Genomic DNA, 15329 nt, shown 5'->3' on the forward strand with positions numbered 1-15329 from the left:
TGCATCCCTGGTATGAAACCAGAGATTTTGGTTTTTAATTTGGCTTATGTGGTATATCACATATTGACTTGTAGATGTTAAACCATCCCTGCATCCCTGGTATGAAACCCACTTGATCATGGTGGATTATCTTTTCGATATGCTGTTGCATTCTGTTAGCTAATATTTCGTGGATAATTTTTGTATCTGTGTTCATCAGGGATATTGTCTATAGTTTTCTTTTTTTATGTCCTCCCAGTTTTGGCATTAGGGTGATACTGGCTTCATAGAACGATTTAGGGAGGATTCCCTCCTCTATCTTTTGGAATAGTGTCAATAGGATTGTTACCAGTTCTTTGAATGTCTGGTAGAATTCAGCTGTGAATCCATCTGGTCCTGGATTCTCTTTTTTGTTGGTAACTTTTTAATTACCATTTCAATCTCACTGCTTCTTATTGGTCTGTTCGGAGTTTCTGTTTCTTCCTTGTCTAAACTAGGAGGGTTGTACATTTCCAGGAATTCATCTGTTTCCTCTAGGTTTTCTAGTTTATGCATGTAAAGGTGTTCATAGTAGCCTGAATGATCTTTTATATTTCTGTACTGGTTCTGCATTTTGTATTTCTTTTGTATCGATTGTAATATCTCCCATTTCATTTCTAATTAAGCTTATTTGGATCTTTTTTTTTTACCATTGGGTTTGCTTTTTGAGATAGAGTCTTACTCTGTTGCCAGGACTGGAGTTCAGTGGTGCAATCTCAGTTCATTGCAACCTTTGCCTCCAGGGTTCAAGTGGTTCTCCTGCCTCAACCTCCCAAGTAGCTGGGATTAGAGGCACATGCCACCATGCTGGGCTAATTTTTGTGTTTTTAGTAGAGATGGGGTTTCACCATGTTGGTCAGGCTGGTCTCAAACTCCTGACCCCATGATCCACCTGCCTTGTCCTCCCAAAATGCTGGGATTACAGGCATGACCCACCGAGCCCAGCCGGATCTTCTCTTTTCTTAATCTCACTATTAGTCTGTCTTTTTGAAGAGCCAGTTTTTTGTTTCATTTATCTTTTGTATTGTTTTTGTTTGTTTCATTAAGTTCTGCTCTGATCTTGGCTGTTTCTTTTCTTCTGTTGGTTTTGGGTTTGGTTTGTTCTTGTTTGTGTAGCTCCTTGAGGTGTGACCTTAGATTGTCTGTTTGTGCTCTTTCAGGCTTTTTGATGTAGGCATTTAATGCTATGAACTTTCTTCTTACCACCACCTTTGCTGTATCCCAGAGGTTTTGATAGGTTGTTTCACTATTATTGTCTTCAAATAATTTTTTAATTTCCATCTTGATTTCACTGTTGGCCCAATGATTATTCAGGAGCAGGCTATTTAATTTCCATGTATTGCATGGTTTTGAGGATTTCTTTTGGAGTTGATTTCCACTTTTATTTCACTGTGGTACCTGCTGTAATTTTGATTTTCTTAAATTTATTGAGACTTGTTTTGTGGCCCATCATATGGTCTGTCTTGGAGAATGTTCCATGTGCTGATGAGTAGAATGTATATTGTGCAGTTGAGTAGACTGTTCTGTAAATATCTAAGTCCATTTGTTCTAGAGTATAATTGTTAAGTCCATTGTTCCTTTGTTGATTTTCTGTCTTGATGACCTATCTAGAGCTGTCAGTGGAGTACTGAAGTCCCCCACTATTATTGTGTTGCTGTCTATCTCATTTCTTATGTCTAGGAGTAATTGTTTTATAAATTTGGGAGCTCCAGTGTTAGGTGCATATATATTTAAGATTGTGATATTTTCTGGTTGGGCCAGTTCTTTTATCATTATATAATGTCCCTCTTTGTTTTTTTTTTTTAACTGTTGTTGTTTTAAAGTTTGTTTTGTCTGATACAAGACTAGAATCCCTGCCTCACACCATGTTGTTCCTACACAAAAATCAAGCATAGTCAAGTCAACCATTCCTGGCTCCAGCTTTACCCAGGCTGTATAGGAGGGATGTCCAGTGCCAGCAATTCTGATGACTCACAGCCATCAGCACCCAGGGCAGCCCTTCTCACTTGGCCAGGAACAGGGCCCTGCTCTGGGGGGAAGGGTACATGGTAATCTCTTGTGCAGTGAGGGGATATAGCATTTAAAAAATCATAATGTTGTAATTATCAATTTTGTTTTACTCATAATGGTAATATTGAAATTTCAAATGACATTATAGAGGATATAGATATTTGCATTTATCAAAGGGCAATACAGTGTTCAGATGTAGGGAAAACTGCCCTGGGAAAGATTGTGAAGGTGATGGGAAACATTTATACTTTCTCTGTAGCCTGCCATTGTAGCTGCATTTCATAAGGATCTGTTTTAGCCTTGGTGATGGGCTTCGTATTTCTGAAGAATGGAACCAATCCCCTCTGCAGCCACCAGGGGTCCTTTGATGCCTGAGTGCCTCCTTTACCTTCCCAGGTGTGCAGAAAGTGGGTGCAGAGCTTCTCTTGGCAGAGAAGGAGCTCACCCTTTGGCAGCTGCTACTACTCATCCCACTTTCACTTTCCTTGTGGCCACTGACAGTGTTTTTTTAGATTAAAGGTGATTCTCCCTTTCTAGTTAAGAGTAATGTTTACTAAGTTGTGCTGAAACCCTGATTTGGGCAGTGGACTGTCTCCTGCATTTCATTTAGTAGGCTGCTTACCTCACCCTTTAACTTTCTAAACTGAATTTCTTTCTCAAGCCACAATGAAATTGTGTCCCCTCATATTCCGTGAGTCAGGACTCCAGTGGGAGGCTAGACACTGTATTACCTCCGACCACCAAGGAATCTTTCTCAGATCACCATCACTGTGCCACCCCAGCTAACACTTACCATGTTGTTCCTACACAAAGTCAAGCATAGTCAAGTCAACCATTATCCTTTTAGAGACTTTTTTACTTTGAGGGAGTTTATTTCTATTCTTTGGGCATTTAAGCTTTTGTGTCATGCCTTGATCTAACCAAACTGTCAAGGTTTCAGTTCTTGGATCTGTAAATGTCACCCAGCCATGGCTTACACTGAAGGAACCTGTGGGGGTTTCTTTGGAGCAGCCGCTTGTGCTTGGTGTCCACTGGCTTGGCCATGCCTTCTCTCCCAGCCTGAACCTGAGCCCTGGCTCTCTAGCTATCAACTTGGAACCTGCAGATAAAAGATGAGGGCTGGTTAGATGGGCATCTTGGCCTTGGATGGTCACAAACCTCTCTGGTTCTCATCTTCCAAGGGCCCCAGGTGACTTGTGTGACAACACAGGGGGCTCCCTGGCCTGTGAAAGAACAATGCTGCTTCACTTCTTGGCTCCAAGAGCTTCCGGACAGGAAAGTAGTTATTCCTGAAGGACTTGGCACCCTTCCTCTCTAGCAAGGAGGAGGGAGCGCCTTCCTGAAGAAGGAATGCTGTGGGCCCCGTGCAGGGGCTCACACCTGTGATCCCAGTGCTTTGGGATGCCGAGGCAGGCAGATCACTTGAACCAGGAGTTTAGGACATGCCTGGGCAACATAGTGAAATCCCAGCTACACAAAATATACAAAAAACTTAGCTGGGTGTGGTGGCACACTCCAGCCTCCCAGCTACTCATGAGACTGAGGTAGGAGGATCACCTGAGCCCGGGAGGTCGAGGCTGCAGTGAGCTGTGATGGTGCCACTGCTGTCCACTCCAGCTTGGGTGACAGAGTGAAACCCTGTCTCAAAAACAAGTAATTTCATTTTTTTTTTTTTAAAGAAGTGATGCAGTGTAAGTCTTGTCAAGGAAATATGTCCTCCAGACCAGTTGCTCTTGGTCATCTAGATGACCTGAACAATTGGGACAATGTCCTAGGAACATCACTGAATGTGTCAGTATCATAGGGCAGAGGATAATAAGAAGATTGTAGATCTTACTGGCTTCTGAAACAGCTCACTACCATATTGCAGCAAAACCTGGGTGGAAGATCTCCTCTTTGCACTTCTGTTTGCAAAGTAACATCACATTTGTAGATCTAGGTACAGTGAAACTAGAAAGAAGCCATGCAAAGTCATTTTTAAAAGAAACTTCGTTCTTTGCCCTATGATTTGGAGGCAAACTGATTACATGTTATTTTTACATTATTATTTGGAAAAATATGAAAATTTCCTCCCTTTCTCAGAATTGGTAACACCTTCATTTGTCTTCTTGGTCCTTCCATCTGGGGACATCACTCTGTGTCTTCCTCACTCTTTGTTGCTCTCTTACCTATGTTGCCATAATACACATAGTTGATGGTCATTCCAGAAGTAATTATATTATTTCCTTAAGATTAATCATAGTTTGCTTTCAATGTTAGGAACTTTGATTCCTTTTATTTACAATTACACCTCTACTTTACAAGTGTCAAAATACTGCCCCCATCTCAGCCTCAGGCCACTGATCTAGTCCCCTTGGTAGATGGCCCCAAGGTACCCCCAAGCCCACCGTTCTCCATGCTCATATCGGGATGTTTCGATAAACTGTCCATTCAATTCAGCCTTTTAAGTAACATCTGTTACCAGCTTTTTCTCTTCATCTAGTGGAGACATGGCTTATTTTAACCTTTCTTGTTCCTGAATAATTTATTAATGTTTCTGTTCCCTTTTATGTGTTTAGTAAACTGCAGTCCCTTGTAGATTGAGGTTTCTAATTCTCCTGTGCTCTTTGTTGGAGATGTTCTTCAGCAGCTCTCCATCACCAACAGTTGGTGACAAGAGGCCATCAGAACACATCTGAGGCACACACAGCACTGAACCACCAAGGGACTGTCTTTCCATTCTCTTTCTTCCAGGTCACACCTTTTAATGGGGTGCAATTAGTAATAAGTTGGATAATATTTAAAGCACATGCCTGTTTTTTATTTATTAAAAATATTGAATATGACAAAGTTCTAAAAACAAACAAAAACACTCAAACAAAAAATATTATACAGCATTAAATTTATCCCTCAAGGAACTTCTGTTCTAGGAAGACGCCCTTCTCCCCCAGGCTCCTGTAGCTTGCCGTGGACAAGTAGGGAATAAACTGTCCTGTTGCTCTCTCTGACTCTGGAGTCCAGGGAGTCCTGCCAGAGGATTCTGAGGAAGTTGTGATTTCAAGGATTCACCTGCTGCTTTTAGCTAGGAGAGTAGGAGACTTGGTCTAAATCATTTTTGTTTGAAGGAAGTGCCTAAGTTTCTGAGTTTCAGCTGCTCAAGCATTTGTGATTTTGCCAACTGTTTCACTACAGTTTCCACATTTTCTCATTCTTGTTCCCTTTAGAAGCCTTTCTTTGTGTGTGTGTATATATATATATATGTATACACGTATATATACACACACACAGATATGTATATATACACATATATACGCACACGTATATATACATGTATATGTATATACATATATGTGTATACATATATGTGTATATATGTGTGTGTGTATATATGTGTATACATATATATATACATACACACATACATATATATATATAATCAAGGACTTCTGGATATTTTTTAAAAATTGATTTTTTTTCTTGAGTCAGAGTTTCACTCTTGTCACCCAGGGCTGGAGTGCAATGGTGCATTCTTGGTTCACTGCAACCTCCTCCTCTCGGGTTCATGCAATTCTCCTGCCTCAGCCTCCTGAATAGCGGGGATTACAGGTGCCCATGCCTGGCTAACTTTTTTGTATTTTCAGTAGAAACGGGGCTTCACCATGTTGGCCAGGCTGGTCTTGAACTCCTGACCTCAGGTGATCCACCAACCTCAGCCTCCCAAAGTGCTGGGATTACAGGTGTGAGCCACCACCCCCGGCCAAAAAATTGATTCTTAAAGTTTTAAGCACTCTTTAATATCTTGCTAAGATGTGTGCATACAGATCAGGATAGGGTTAACCTGATGTATCTGGAGCCAGGCTGCCATGGTTTCAGAGATTTAGCAGAGACAGAAAATCTGAGCCAGGTGTAACAATTGGATACACACCAATAAGGCCAGGCGTGGTGGTTCAAGCCTGTAATCCCAGCACTTTGGGAGGCCGAGGCGGGTGGATCACAAGGTCAAGAGATCGAGACCATCCTGGTCAACATGGTGAAACCCCGTCTCTACTAAAGCTACAAAAAAAAATTAGCTGGGCATGGTGGCGCGTGCCTGTAATCCCAGCTACTCAGGAGGCTGAGGCAGGAGAATTGCCTGAACCCAGGAGGCGGAGGTTGCGGTGAGCCGAGATCGCGCCATTGCCCTCCGCCCTGGGAAACAAGGCAAAACCCCCGTCTCAAAAAAAAAAAAAAAAAAAAAAACAATTGGATACACACCAATAATTCAAATATACTTGCAAGACCTGATGGATGGGAAGTATGATCCAGTTGAATCTGAATCTCAAAGCACAGTCAACCCCAGTGGATAGTTGGGTGATATTATTATAGTACAAAAATGAAATGTCTAGATCCAACATCAGGGCAGGTCCAGGGCGGCCTGAAGGTTAGGAGCCAGCTCTGGAGCCAGACCTGCTATAACTTGGGGCAAGTTTCTCAACCTCTCTGTGCCTCTGTTTTTTCTTTAAAATGTAAGAGTATGTCTCTCATAGGGTACTTATAAGGAGTAAATCATATGTGCATAGTGTTTAGAACAGTGCCTGGCAGGCAATATGATATAAGTGTTGATCTCTATAAATTTAAACTACACACAGGTAATATAACAGATATGAAAAGTTATGTCAACAAAGGAGGTAAAAAGAGGTTTTTCTGTACAAGAGCAATTAGAAATGCAGGAAATGGGGAGGTAAGTAGCCAAGATTGGCATTAACCTGGCACCGGGAACCCTGGGAAGCATAGGACTGATGCCCAGACCCACAGGCCTGAGCCCCACAGCCTGGAGAAACCATCTAGATGGGTGCGTTCACTCCATGCTGAAGCCTGAGGGTTCTGCAGAAGAGTCTGTTAGATTAGTTGCTAGGTGATTTCGTGTATGTTTGGGGTATCCATAACTTGGAGAAAATATCAGTGCCCACTGATAGAACATGAAAGAACAGAGGTGACGAGCAGCCCTGATGAGGACTCACTGTCCCTGACCACGTTTTCCAGACCCAGGGAGGTGGGTCAGTTATGCTTGGTCATTTTGTATTAGCATCCAGCTCTTTCTGTCCATGTGTGGAACCTCATGGCCTGTAGCATTGGCAAGTGTGTGAGGATTCCAACAGCCCAGACTTGAGAGGCAGCTGTAGTTAATCAGACATGAGTGGCTTCCTGTTCCAGAAGCATCAGAACAAGTGTGTGCCTGAGCATGGCTGGAATGCAAGCCTCTGGCTTCTGTGGGATCTTCACTCTCCATGGGAAGTAATTTGCAGTCTCAAAATATCTACTTTCAAAGTCCTTTAACTTCTGTTTTGGGAAATTTTGCTCCGAAACCCAGATGTGCAGAGAAAGCAGGGCTCAAAGATCATTTGAGAAACAGACATTATACCTTTTTTTCCTCTTTTTGAACTGACATCCACCCACCCCAGGGTCAGCTCGTTCAGTTAATTAACTGTGTCATAGGCACCCGCACATGTCTCCTGTTGTGTGAGCAGGAGCCATTCTGGAGTGAGATTTGATTTTCTTGGAGGAGTCTTTGTTTCTAGCTGGGACCAAGCTGATAATTTGGCACCGTCCTCCTCCCACACGACTATAACTGCAGACCACCTTTCCCTTCACCAGAGCCACACCTGAGCATGCTAACCATCATTTCTGTCACACTCTTCCCCCACATCCCACCCCTGACCCCCACCCAGCTTGAGCTTGTTAACCATGATTTCTGCCACCCACCCCCACCAGCTTCTGAGTCAAAACCTTAGGCTGGGGCCCAATCTGCATTGTTACCAGGGCAGGTAGCTGTTGGGAACCCTGAAACCTGGTGCTTCTGGCATAAAGCCCATGCTACTGTTGTGTTTTCTATGATCCCATACATGGGATTGGCAAATTTGCAGGCCAGAGAGTGATGTTGACTTCAAGAACTTGACTATGTGTTACATGAGAAAAGAGACTTTTCTCTTTCATGAAAAAAGAGGCTTGACAAGTTCATCAGAATTACACTGAGGTAACTGGCTGAATTAGAAATATCTCTGGCTGCTACTGCAGATTGCAAGCTGGTCCGTCTTCCACGGCATTCATGGAGCACCAGCTCGGTGTCGGGCACTGTCATAGGCCCCAGGCTCTAGTCATGGCCCTACTCTCTGGAGATCACATAACAGGAAGGATAGAACATATAAGACAGAAAAAAAAATTGTAAAAAAAAAAAAAAAACAAAACAAAGAATAAAGCAAATGGTAATCAGAGGAGTACAAGAATTGAAATAGAGGGATGTGATGGTGACAGGGGAGGAGGAAATAGAGGGATGGGGAAGAGACAGGCTGAGGACTGAGTGGCAGAAAGCAGTTGCCAGCAAAACTTGGACAGGGCAGGCAAGCCTGGGTGGAGGGAGCTGGTGGCTGGAGCAGAACCAAGGCTAGAGTGAAGGGCAGCAGGGGACGAGGATGACAGACAAGAAGAGGTGAACTGCAGTCCACAGTGTGATGGGCACCTTTGAATGACATACTCAGCCCCCCATTTAAAACCCTGCTTGGACTGCTTTGGGACAAGAGTGGGACAGTCTGGGACGTGGTCTCAGTGCAGGCAGGGGCACAGGCTTGAGGAGGGAGGCAGGAGCACTGGGTGTATGACAGGTAGAGGGGCTGGGCCGGGGAAACAGAAATCTGCAGAGATGGCTGAAGTTTCCATGGTCTGAGATATTGGCTGGTGGTGGCACTGCTTCCTGAGGTGGGCACGACTGGGAGAAAGGCTGGCTGGGGCGGGAGGTGGGAGCAGGAGCAGTGGTACTTGTGGTTGCCGTCAAGTCTTACATTTTTACGTTTTGTCCAGTGTTAAAATGAAGCAACATCTTCAGAGGGAGAGGTAGGCATAACTCCTTCCAGGATTGGTTGACGGGCTGCCGCAGGTACCTTCCTGCCCCTCTACCCACTACTGTTGTGGCTGGTTAGAGCCATATGGCATCACCAAGGCCAGACAGACTTGGACTTTTTAATCATTATGATATTTTCGTAATGATTTAATCATTATGATATTACTGTTTCAGGTAAACTTTCCAATAGAGATAACAAATAAAAAGTCTTTGTGAAAATAGGTGCTTGAGAAGCCCCATTCTTTACTTTCCTTTTTCATCTGAATTGTCAGGTTGTTGCTTGATTTTTGCTCTGACTCTAACTGCATGTCCTCAATAAGCTGCTTATCCTTGTGAGTCCCCAGGGCCACGTCAGTGACACCTGTAGAGAAGCTCTTGCTTGTGGTTGCAAGGTGTAAATCAGGCGTGCTTACACAGCTTGAGTGGAGGAGGCTCGAAGTTAAGCCTCCCTTATTCCCCACCATTCCCCTTCTCAGGGAGACTTGGAGGATGGCTTCCTTTCAGGCAATGGCTCTCCACCTCAGCTGCATGTTAGAATCACTTGGGGAGCTTTGAAAAGTCCCTATGTCCAGGTCACATATAGATGCATTAAATCAGACATTGGGTGGGGGAGTAGGATCATGATGCTCTGTTCTCAGGCCTGCACACCCAAGGCTGAGGTGACTCAGGGGAGCCAGGTGCTGCTGTTGGGCTGAACTGGCCTGAGAACTCCATTCCTAGACATGCTGTGTGGCCTGCAGCCTCGTTCTATCCCAGCCACTGCACCCTGTACTCAGAGGACAGGAGCCTATGAGGCCACTAGTGAACGGTAACTGATGATGCATGGGATTTTCTATCCTTCAGCCAAGGGCTGTAGGTTGTGGTTTGAGAGTGGGGCAGGGGTGAGAAGGGAGTAGATTTCAAATTGAGCAGGAGATGTAATCTAATGGTAGTGGTTCCCTGAATACTATGAATGGAAGGATCCTAAAGTTGATTGTGGGCTCAGCCCAAAGGAGTCTCTGCTACAAGCCTAGGAGGGAGAAGGGGCCATTTGAGGTCCGTGGTGCCCACCATGGTTATCCAAAGTCTATGGAGTCCACCATGGCCATTCCAGGTCTGTGGGAAGCGTTACAATTCTCAGAAAATATTTCTGTACTTCTTCACAGAGAAAATGGGGTCTGGTCACACAGTCTTCCTCAGGTCAAGCTGTGCGTTTAGCCAACACAGTTAATGATTAGGTTCCTGTTATAACCGTTACTAATAATGATGCAAAAAATTTGTCAGTGTTTTTTAAAGAATAATTTGGAGCATGAGTGTTTTAATGAGTCACAAGTTAGGGGAAAATTCCATTCTCTCCATTTTGATACTTTTTTGGAGAAGTCGTCAGCTCTATTATCTTGCTTATATTTTTATGAAGGTTTTAATTTAAGTGTCCCCAAAGAAGCCAGGTTTTTTTAAGGGGATAATGTTGCTCCCTCCCACCCCACCCACCCTCCAGCCAGGTTTGTTAAAGAGAAGAAGCTGAAGAGCTGAGCTGCCAGAGGCAGACTTGTTCCTAGGGACTGTCCCAGCCCACTCAACCAGAGCCTGCAGTGTGGCCTGGGAGAAATCTGTTTCACCCCTTGTGGCCCCAGCTTGCTTATTTGTGAAACGTGACAGATGACAAATCAGACACTTGCAATCCTGGCGTGGCCAGTGGAAGAACTCAAGTGCTCGTTAAAAATTCAGCGAGTCTAGAACCCACTACAGGACCTGCATTTCACCAGGTCTCAGGATTCTTAAGTGGCCATCAGACTGACTGTTGGTCAAGGTTCCTTCCTAATCATAAATTCTGTGATCCTGACATCACTTCTGCTGTTGCTCACCACTTCCCCTTCGGGGAGGGTGTGGGAAGTGCCTTGGGCCAGGACTGTGGCTAGGGTACTTCACCAGGAGGGCAAGTTTGTGTAACAGTCACTACATGGAAGACAAATGGGATATTCTTGTTGCAAGTCACATGACCCCCATACTGAGGGTTGCAGACTCATGAGTGATAGATAGAAATTGGTTTACCTAAGAGAAGGCATCTTAGGGCCAGCCAGCCAGTAACAAGTATCTGTGGCTCCTGACTCCATTTGCAGCAAAGGGAGGTGGAGGCCTGCCCCATTTACACAGAAAAAGTGTAGATGTCAGCCACTGACTTCATGACAATTTAACTCACCTCAGTTTTTGCAGCTCATTTCCTCCAGATTGCTTGGGGGTTTTTTTTGGACTTTAGTTGCAGGTTTTAATGTCTGGTTCTGCCCTTGGCTCAGAGTCTCCCAGATGGGGATTGTGAGCACAGGCAACCCAGGGAGTCGAGCTGAGCCCCCTCCATACCATGGCCCTGGGAGGGAGAGTATCCTTGGAAAGAAATCACCTGGTCCACCACTGCCTTGTGGAGGCCCTGGAAGCACAGCCTTCCTGTGCCTGCTGCTCTCCTGGCTGCCAAGCTGGCCTTGAGACTCTCATATCCCTGGGCCAACTCAGGGATTACTGAACTCCAGTGAGGTTTGGTCATTCGTGGCTTTTAAAGAAGCTTTGCTCTAGGACAGGTGAAGGAAAGAGCAGAGATGTGCAAACGGCTCCTGCCTGGCCTGAGGCAAGGGAGTAATATAGGGTCCCTGGCCATTCTTTCTACCTTTACCACCAGCAGTGCGGTTCAGTGCAGATGACCTTGTGACCTCATGGACATCCTCAGGCTCTTAGGCGCTGCCCTGAGCAAGGCAGGCACTGCAGGTGGGAGGAGCCCAACCAAGTGAGCTCTGAGTTCCTTCCCTGAACTTGGGTGAAGCCCCCAACCCTGGGCCTGAGAGAAGGGGCTGTGGACACTGAAGAAGCCCCTCATGGGCACATTAGTTATAAGGACAAGTTGGGGGCTCCACAGAAGTAGCCCTGGGAAACGAGACAAAAGTCACGTCCGGCTTGTTCATTCGGAGGAGAAGGCCCATCCACTCTGGCTACTGTGGAGGAGGGGGCCCCTCCGAGAGAGCTGCTGGATGCTTCTGTGTCTGACTTCATGGGGCTTCCAGCCACACATGCCTTGAAAGGAGCCTCAGATGCTCTCATTTTGATTTTTTTCCTCATGTGTAATGACAGGGAAATGTGGCTTCAAGATTCCGTGACAAGCTGGGGAATGTTCTGTCTTCATTATTGTTTTAGTTTAAATTTACTGGGTGCAGTGGCTCGTGCTTGTAGTCTCAGCTACTCAAGAAACAGGTGGAAGGATCCCTTGAGCCCAGGAGTTTGAGGCTGCAGTGTGATCATGCCTCTGCACTCCAACCTGGGCAACAGGGCAACGGAGTGAGACCCTGTCTCTTAAAAAAAAAAAAAAAAAAGAGAGAGACACATTTTAAAAGTCCCGAAAGTATTAAATGATAACAGCTAGAAGAGTCTGCAGTGAACCTGGGCTGAAATATTACAGTTTTTATTTATGGTGATATTTTATATCTTTAGTTAACAGGCATCATGGGCTTGTGAGAAGACCTAAAATGTTAGTAATGGAAGAGGTAGCAGATGCAAAAAACTGGGGAGACTTTTACGGGATGTGGCAGTTCAGCCTCTCTAGGTTTGTGAGCTATATTTTTCCATCTCTAACATCCTGGCAGGATGAAGGTTATAGAAATCTTGCAGCTGTGGGTCAGTTGGACAGGGCATGTCCCTGGGCCAGTGTTAACGCCTGTGTCTACCCCCTACTCTGGGCCTGTTAAAATGTTGTGGCTCCTGCAGAAAGAACCCTCCCACCCCCACCACTGGTAAACTGATCACCTTGACTCTCCCTGTTCCCCTTTCTCATCAAAAGCCATCTCCTAAGCCTTGCTTAGACATGGATGAGCAAGGGCCAGGCAGCCCCCTCCCCAGGCCAAATGCAAAGAGCTCAGCTTCTAGGAGCCATCACTGGCTGCCCCATGGGAGACAGGTTAGGCTCAGAAAACATGAGAATGGTCAGGGGTTGACAGCACTTTCCTGAGGTACTTACAGATCTAAAAGATCCTTAGGAGGATAAATTAAAGCAGGAGACAAAGGCTGTTGATTGGCAGTCTATGAAAGGGGCTTCTCCACTGAAAGCCATAGGAAGCCATGGTATTGCTTCTAGCCCTGTGTGGCACTGGGGCTCTCAAGATGAGTAGCCAGGTACTGGGGGCCCCAGCTGTGTTTGTGCTCAGTTTTGTTTTTCCAGAAATGAATCTCTGTTATTGAAAATGTATTTGAAGCCAACTTCCACAGTATTATAGTTATTTATTTATTCAACAAATAGGACAGAGCTGTAGTGGTGTTTTCTAGCCACGAAACAAAAGTGGCTAGGAGCTTCGGGGCTGGGGTAGGGGAGGGTGAGAGCAGCAGGACTGCCCCACCACGCCACTGCCTGACTTGTGGGCACAGGCTCTCCCTTCTGACACCTCCCTGGAAGTGTTCCATCCTGTCCTCCAGGAGGCTGCCTCTATCTTGACGTCACCCTTGGGAGCCTTCATGGGTTGTTCTCAGTGAGGATGGGGGCAGAGGGGTGAGGGTAAGTCCTATGGCTGTCCTAATGACAAAAGTCTGGTGAGAAACATCTGATGATTTGAGGACATCTGTTCTGGGCCAGGAACTTCATGGACAACAATTCTTGCAGCTGCCCTGCAAAATAGGTACCATTGCTCTCACTGCAGATTTGGAAACTCTGGCTCAGTGAGGTCAAACTGCCAGGTCCGATCAGCGCACAGGGGCAAAGCAAATACTTGGTCCCAAGCCTGTGCCCTGTCCTCTCTGAGGCCCTGTCCCGCTATTCCCCTCAACCTGGCCATCCAGGGAGGAGGAGACACCAGCTGCTTCTCATTTCAGTGTCCTTAAAATCCCTGCTTGTCTGGGCTCACACAGTGAAACACTGCATTTCCATCCACACCAACGGTCTCCCATCTCCTCAGAGTCAGACCCAGGGACTTGCAGGAAGCTGCAGGCAGCATCAGAGAGCCACCACTTCCCTGGGGTCAAAACTGCTGCCCAGGCTTCCACAGAGAGCGGGGACCTCTGCCACTACTTAGGTGCTACTTCTCAGACTTGTGTGGCTCACCTGGTGTCCTATTTTCTCTTGACAGCAAATGAAGCTTGTGACCGAGAACCTGAAGGAGGAACCAAAGGAAAGCGGGAAGGAGAAGGCAACCTGAGTGCCCGGTGTGCCCAGCTGCCCCTGTTGACAGAGGCCTGTGTCTGTGCCACACCTGGCATGGTGGCATGGGGGGTACCCAGGGCGGCATCGTGACTCCTGAACCCAGACCCAATGCTTAGCCAAATGAAGTGGCTCCCATGTAGCAAGTGCCCTTCTCAGTGTTGCAGGGGCCCGGCTCAGTATCCCTGGCAAATCCTGGCAGTTCCCCCAGCCACGCTGTGTCTGCTCCTTCCCAGTTCCTTCCCAGGACCCACATGCTGCTCCAGCTGCCAACTTTGCTGAGAGCCACTGCTGCCCTTTAGCCTCTCACCATGAGTGAGCCACCAGCTCTCCATGTTCCCTTCACAGTAGTGTCACTCCTGACCCCGCCATGGCCCAGGGACCCATGGACAGGTTGAGGATGGTGTGTGTGCCCCCTGTACTCATCACAGGCGCCTCAGTTGAGAGTGAACAGGGCGCACCCACACTGAACCTCTTTTCTGGTTCTCTTTTGCAATATGTTAACAAACCCTTTATCAACATAAACAGTAGTAACTGAGCTATTAAAGGCAAACTCTCTGACTCCTACTGCCTGCAATGGGGACTGTGATGGGCTGCCCTGTTCTGAAACAAGCACTGGGTGAGGTCACTGAAGGTGGAGCAGTGAGATCAGTAGCCCAGGATGGGGGGCTTGGCTGGAGGCCAGGTACCAAAGCTTGTAGCTGAAGCCTAGGCCATTTTCAAGAACTGCTACTGCTGGTGGTGGTGCCCACCTACAGGGACACTAGGGCTGCTTTCACATGCACGATGTACCCATGGTGCCAAGCCAAGGGCTAGCAGCCACTCCCGGTGCCCTGGCCTGGGCTTGGGCTTGCAGAAAAAAGGGCCCTCCTTGCCCAGTGGTGCTACCCACCTCCCTAGCTGTGTCCATGGACTGTCCTGCATTCAAGGCACAAGAGTGCCATGTAGGCCAGGTCTGCCCATGGGGACAGCCCTTCCCACCAGTGTTGGCTGTTCTGATGTAGCCAAGATGCCACAGACCTGTGGGCACCTCCGCTCAGACAGCAGCAGATGCCCTGGCCCACCTGGAGAAGATGAAGAGCTGGGAGGGCCACCGTGCTTCCTAGTTGGCAGAGGTTTGTTTCCCTCAGCTCAGGAGCCAGGCACCTTGATCCGTCCCCCACCTCAGAGATGGGGCAGCCTCCTCACGCCAGCTCAAGTACCACTTGTCTTTGGAGGCCCCGACTCTCCCTGTCTGCTCCTTCTTGGTTGTTTGTGTCGGTCCTGTGAGCCCATCCTCTTTTCCAGAGTGGACATGTGTCA

At 46.6% G+C, this 15329-nt stretch overlaps 1 protein-coding gene across 8 annotated transcripts in view; it reads left to right on the forward strand.

The window, feature by feature from the left end:
• Window positions 1-14594, forward strand: part of ANO10 (anoctamin 10) — a 233691-nt gene extending 219097 nt beyond the window's left edge. For 7 of the 8 annotated variants that reach the window (XM_032298102.1, XM_032298109.1, XM_032298112.1 and 4 more), the window contains one exon: window positions 13957-14594. In XM_032298102.1, coding sequence (XP_032153993.1) covers window positions 13957-14025 — 69 coding nt within the window. In that variant the 3' untranslated portion in view covers window positions 14026-14594. Of the gene's footprint in view, window positions 1-12334; window positions 12447-13956 lie in introns of all 8 variants that reach the window. The other variant, XR_004275084.1, reaches the window with a different exon arrangement.
• The last annotated feature ends 735 nt before the right edge of the window (window positions 14595-15329 follow it).

Source organism: Sapajus apella, unplaced genomic scaffold (assembly GCF_009761245.1).
Source record: "Sapajus apella isolate SASKATOON/1434 unplaced genomic scaffold, GSC_monkey_1.0 scaffold38, whole genome shotgun sequence".
In the NCBI taxonomy this organism is placed as follows: Eukaryota; Metazoa; Chordata; class Mammalia; order Primates; family Cebidae; genus Sapajus; species Sapajus apella.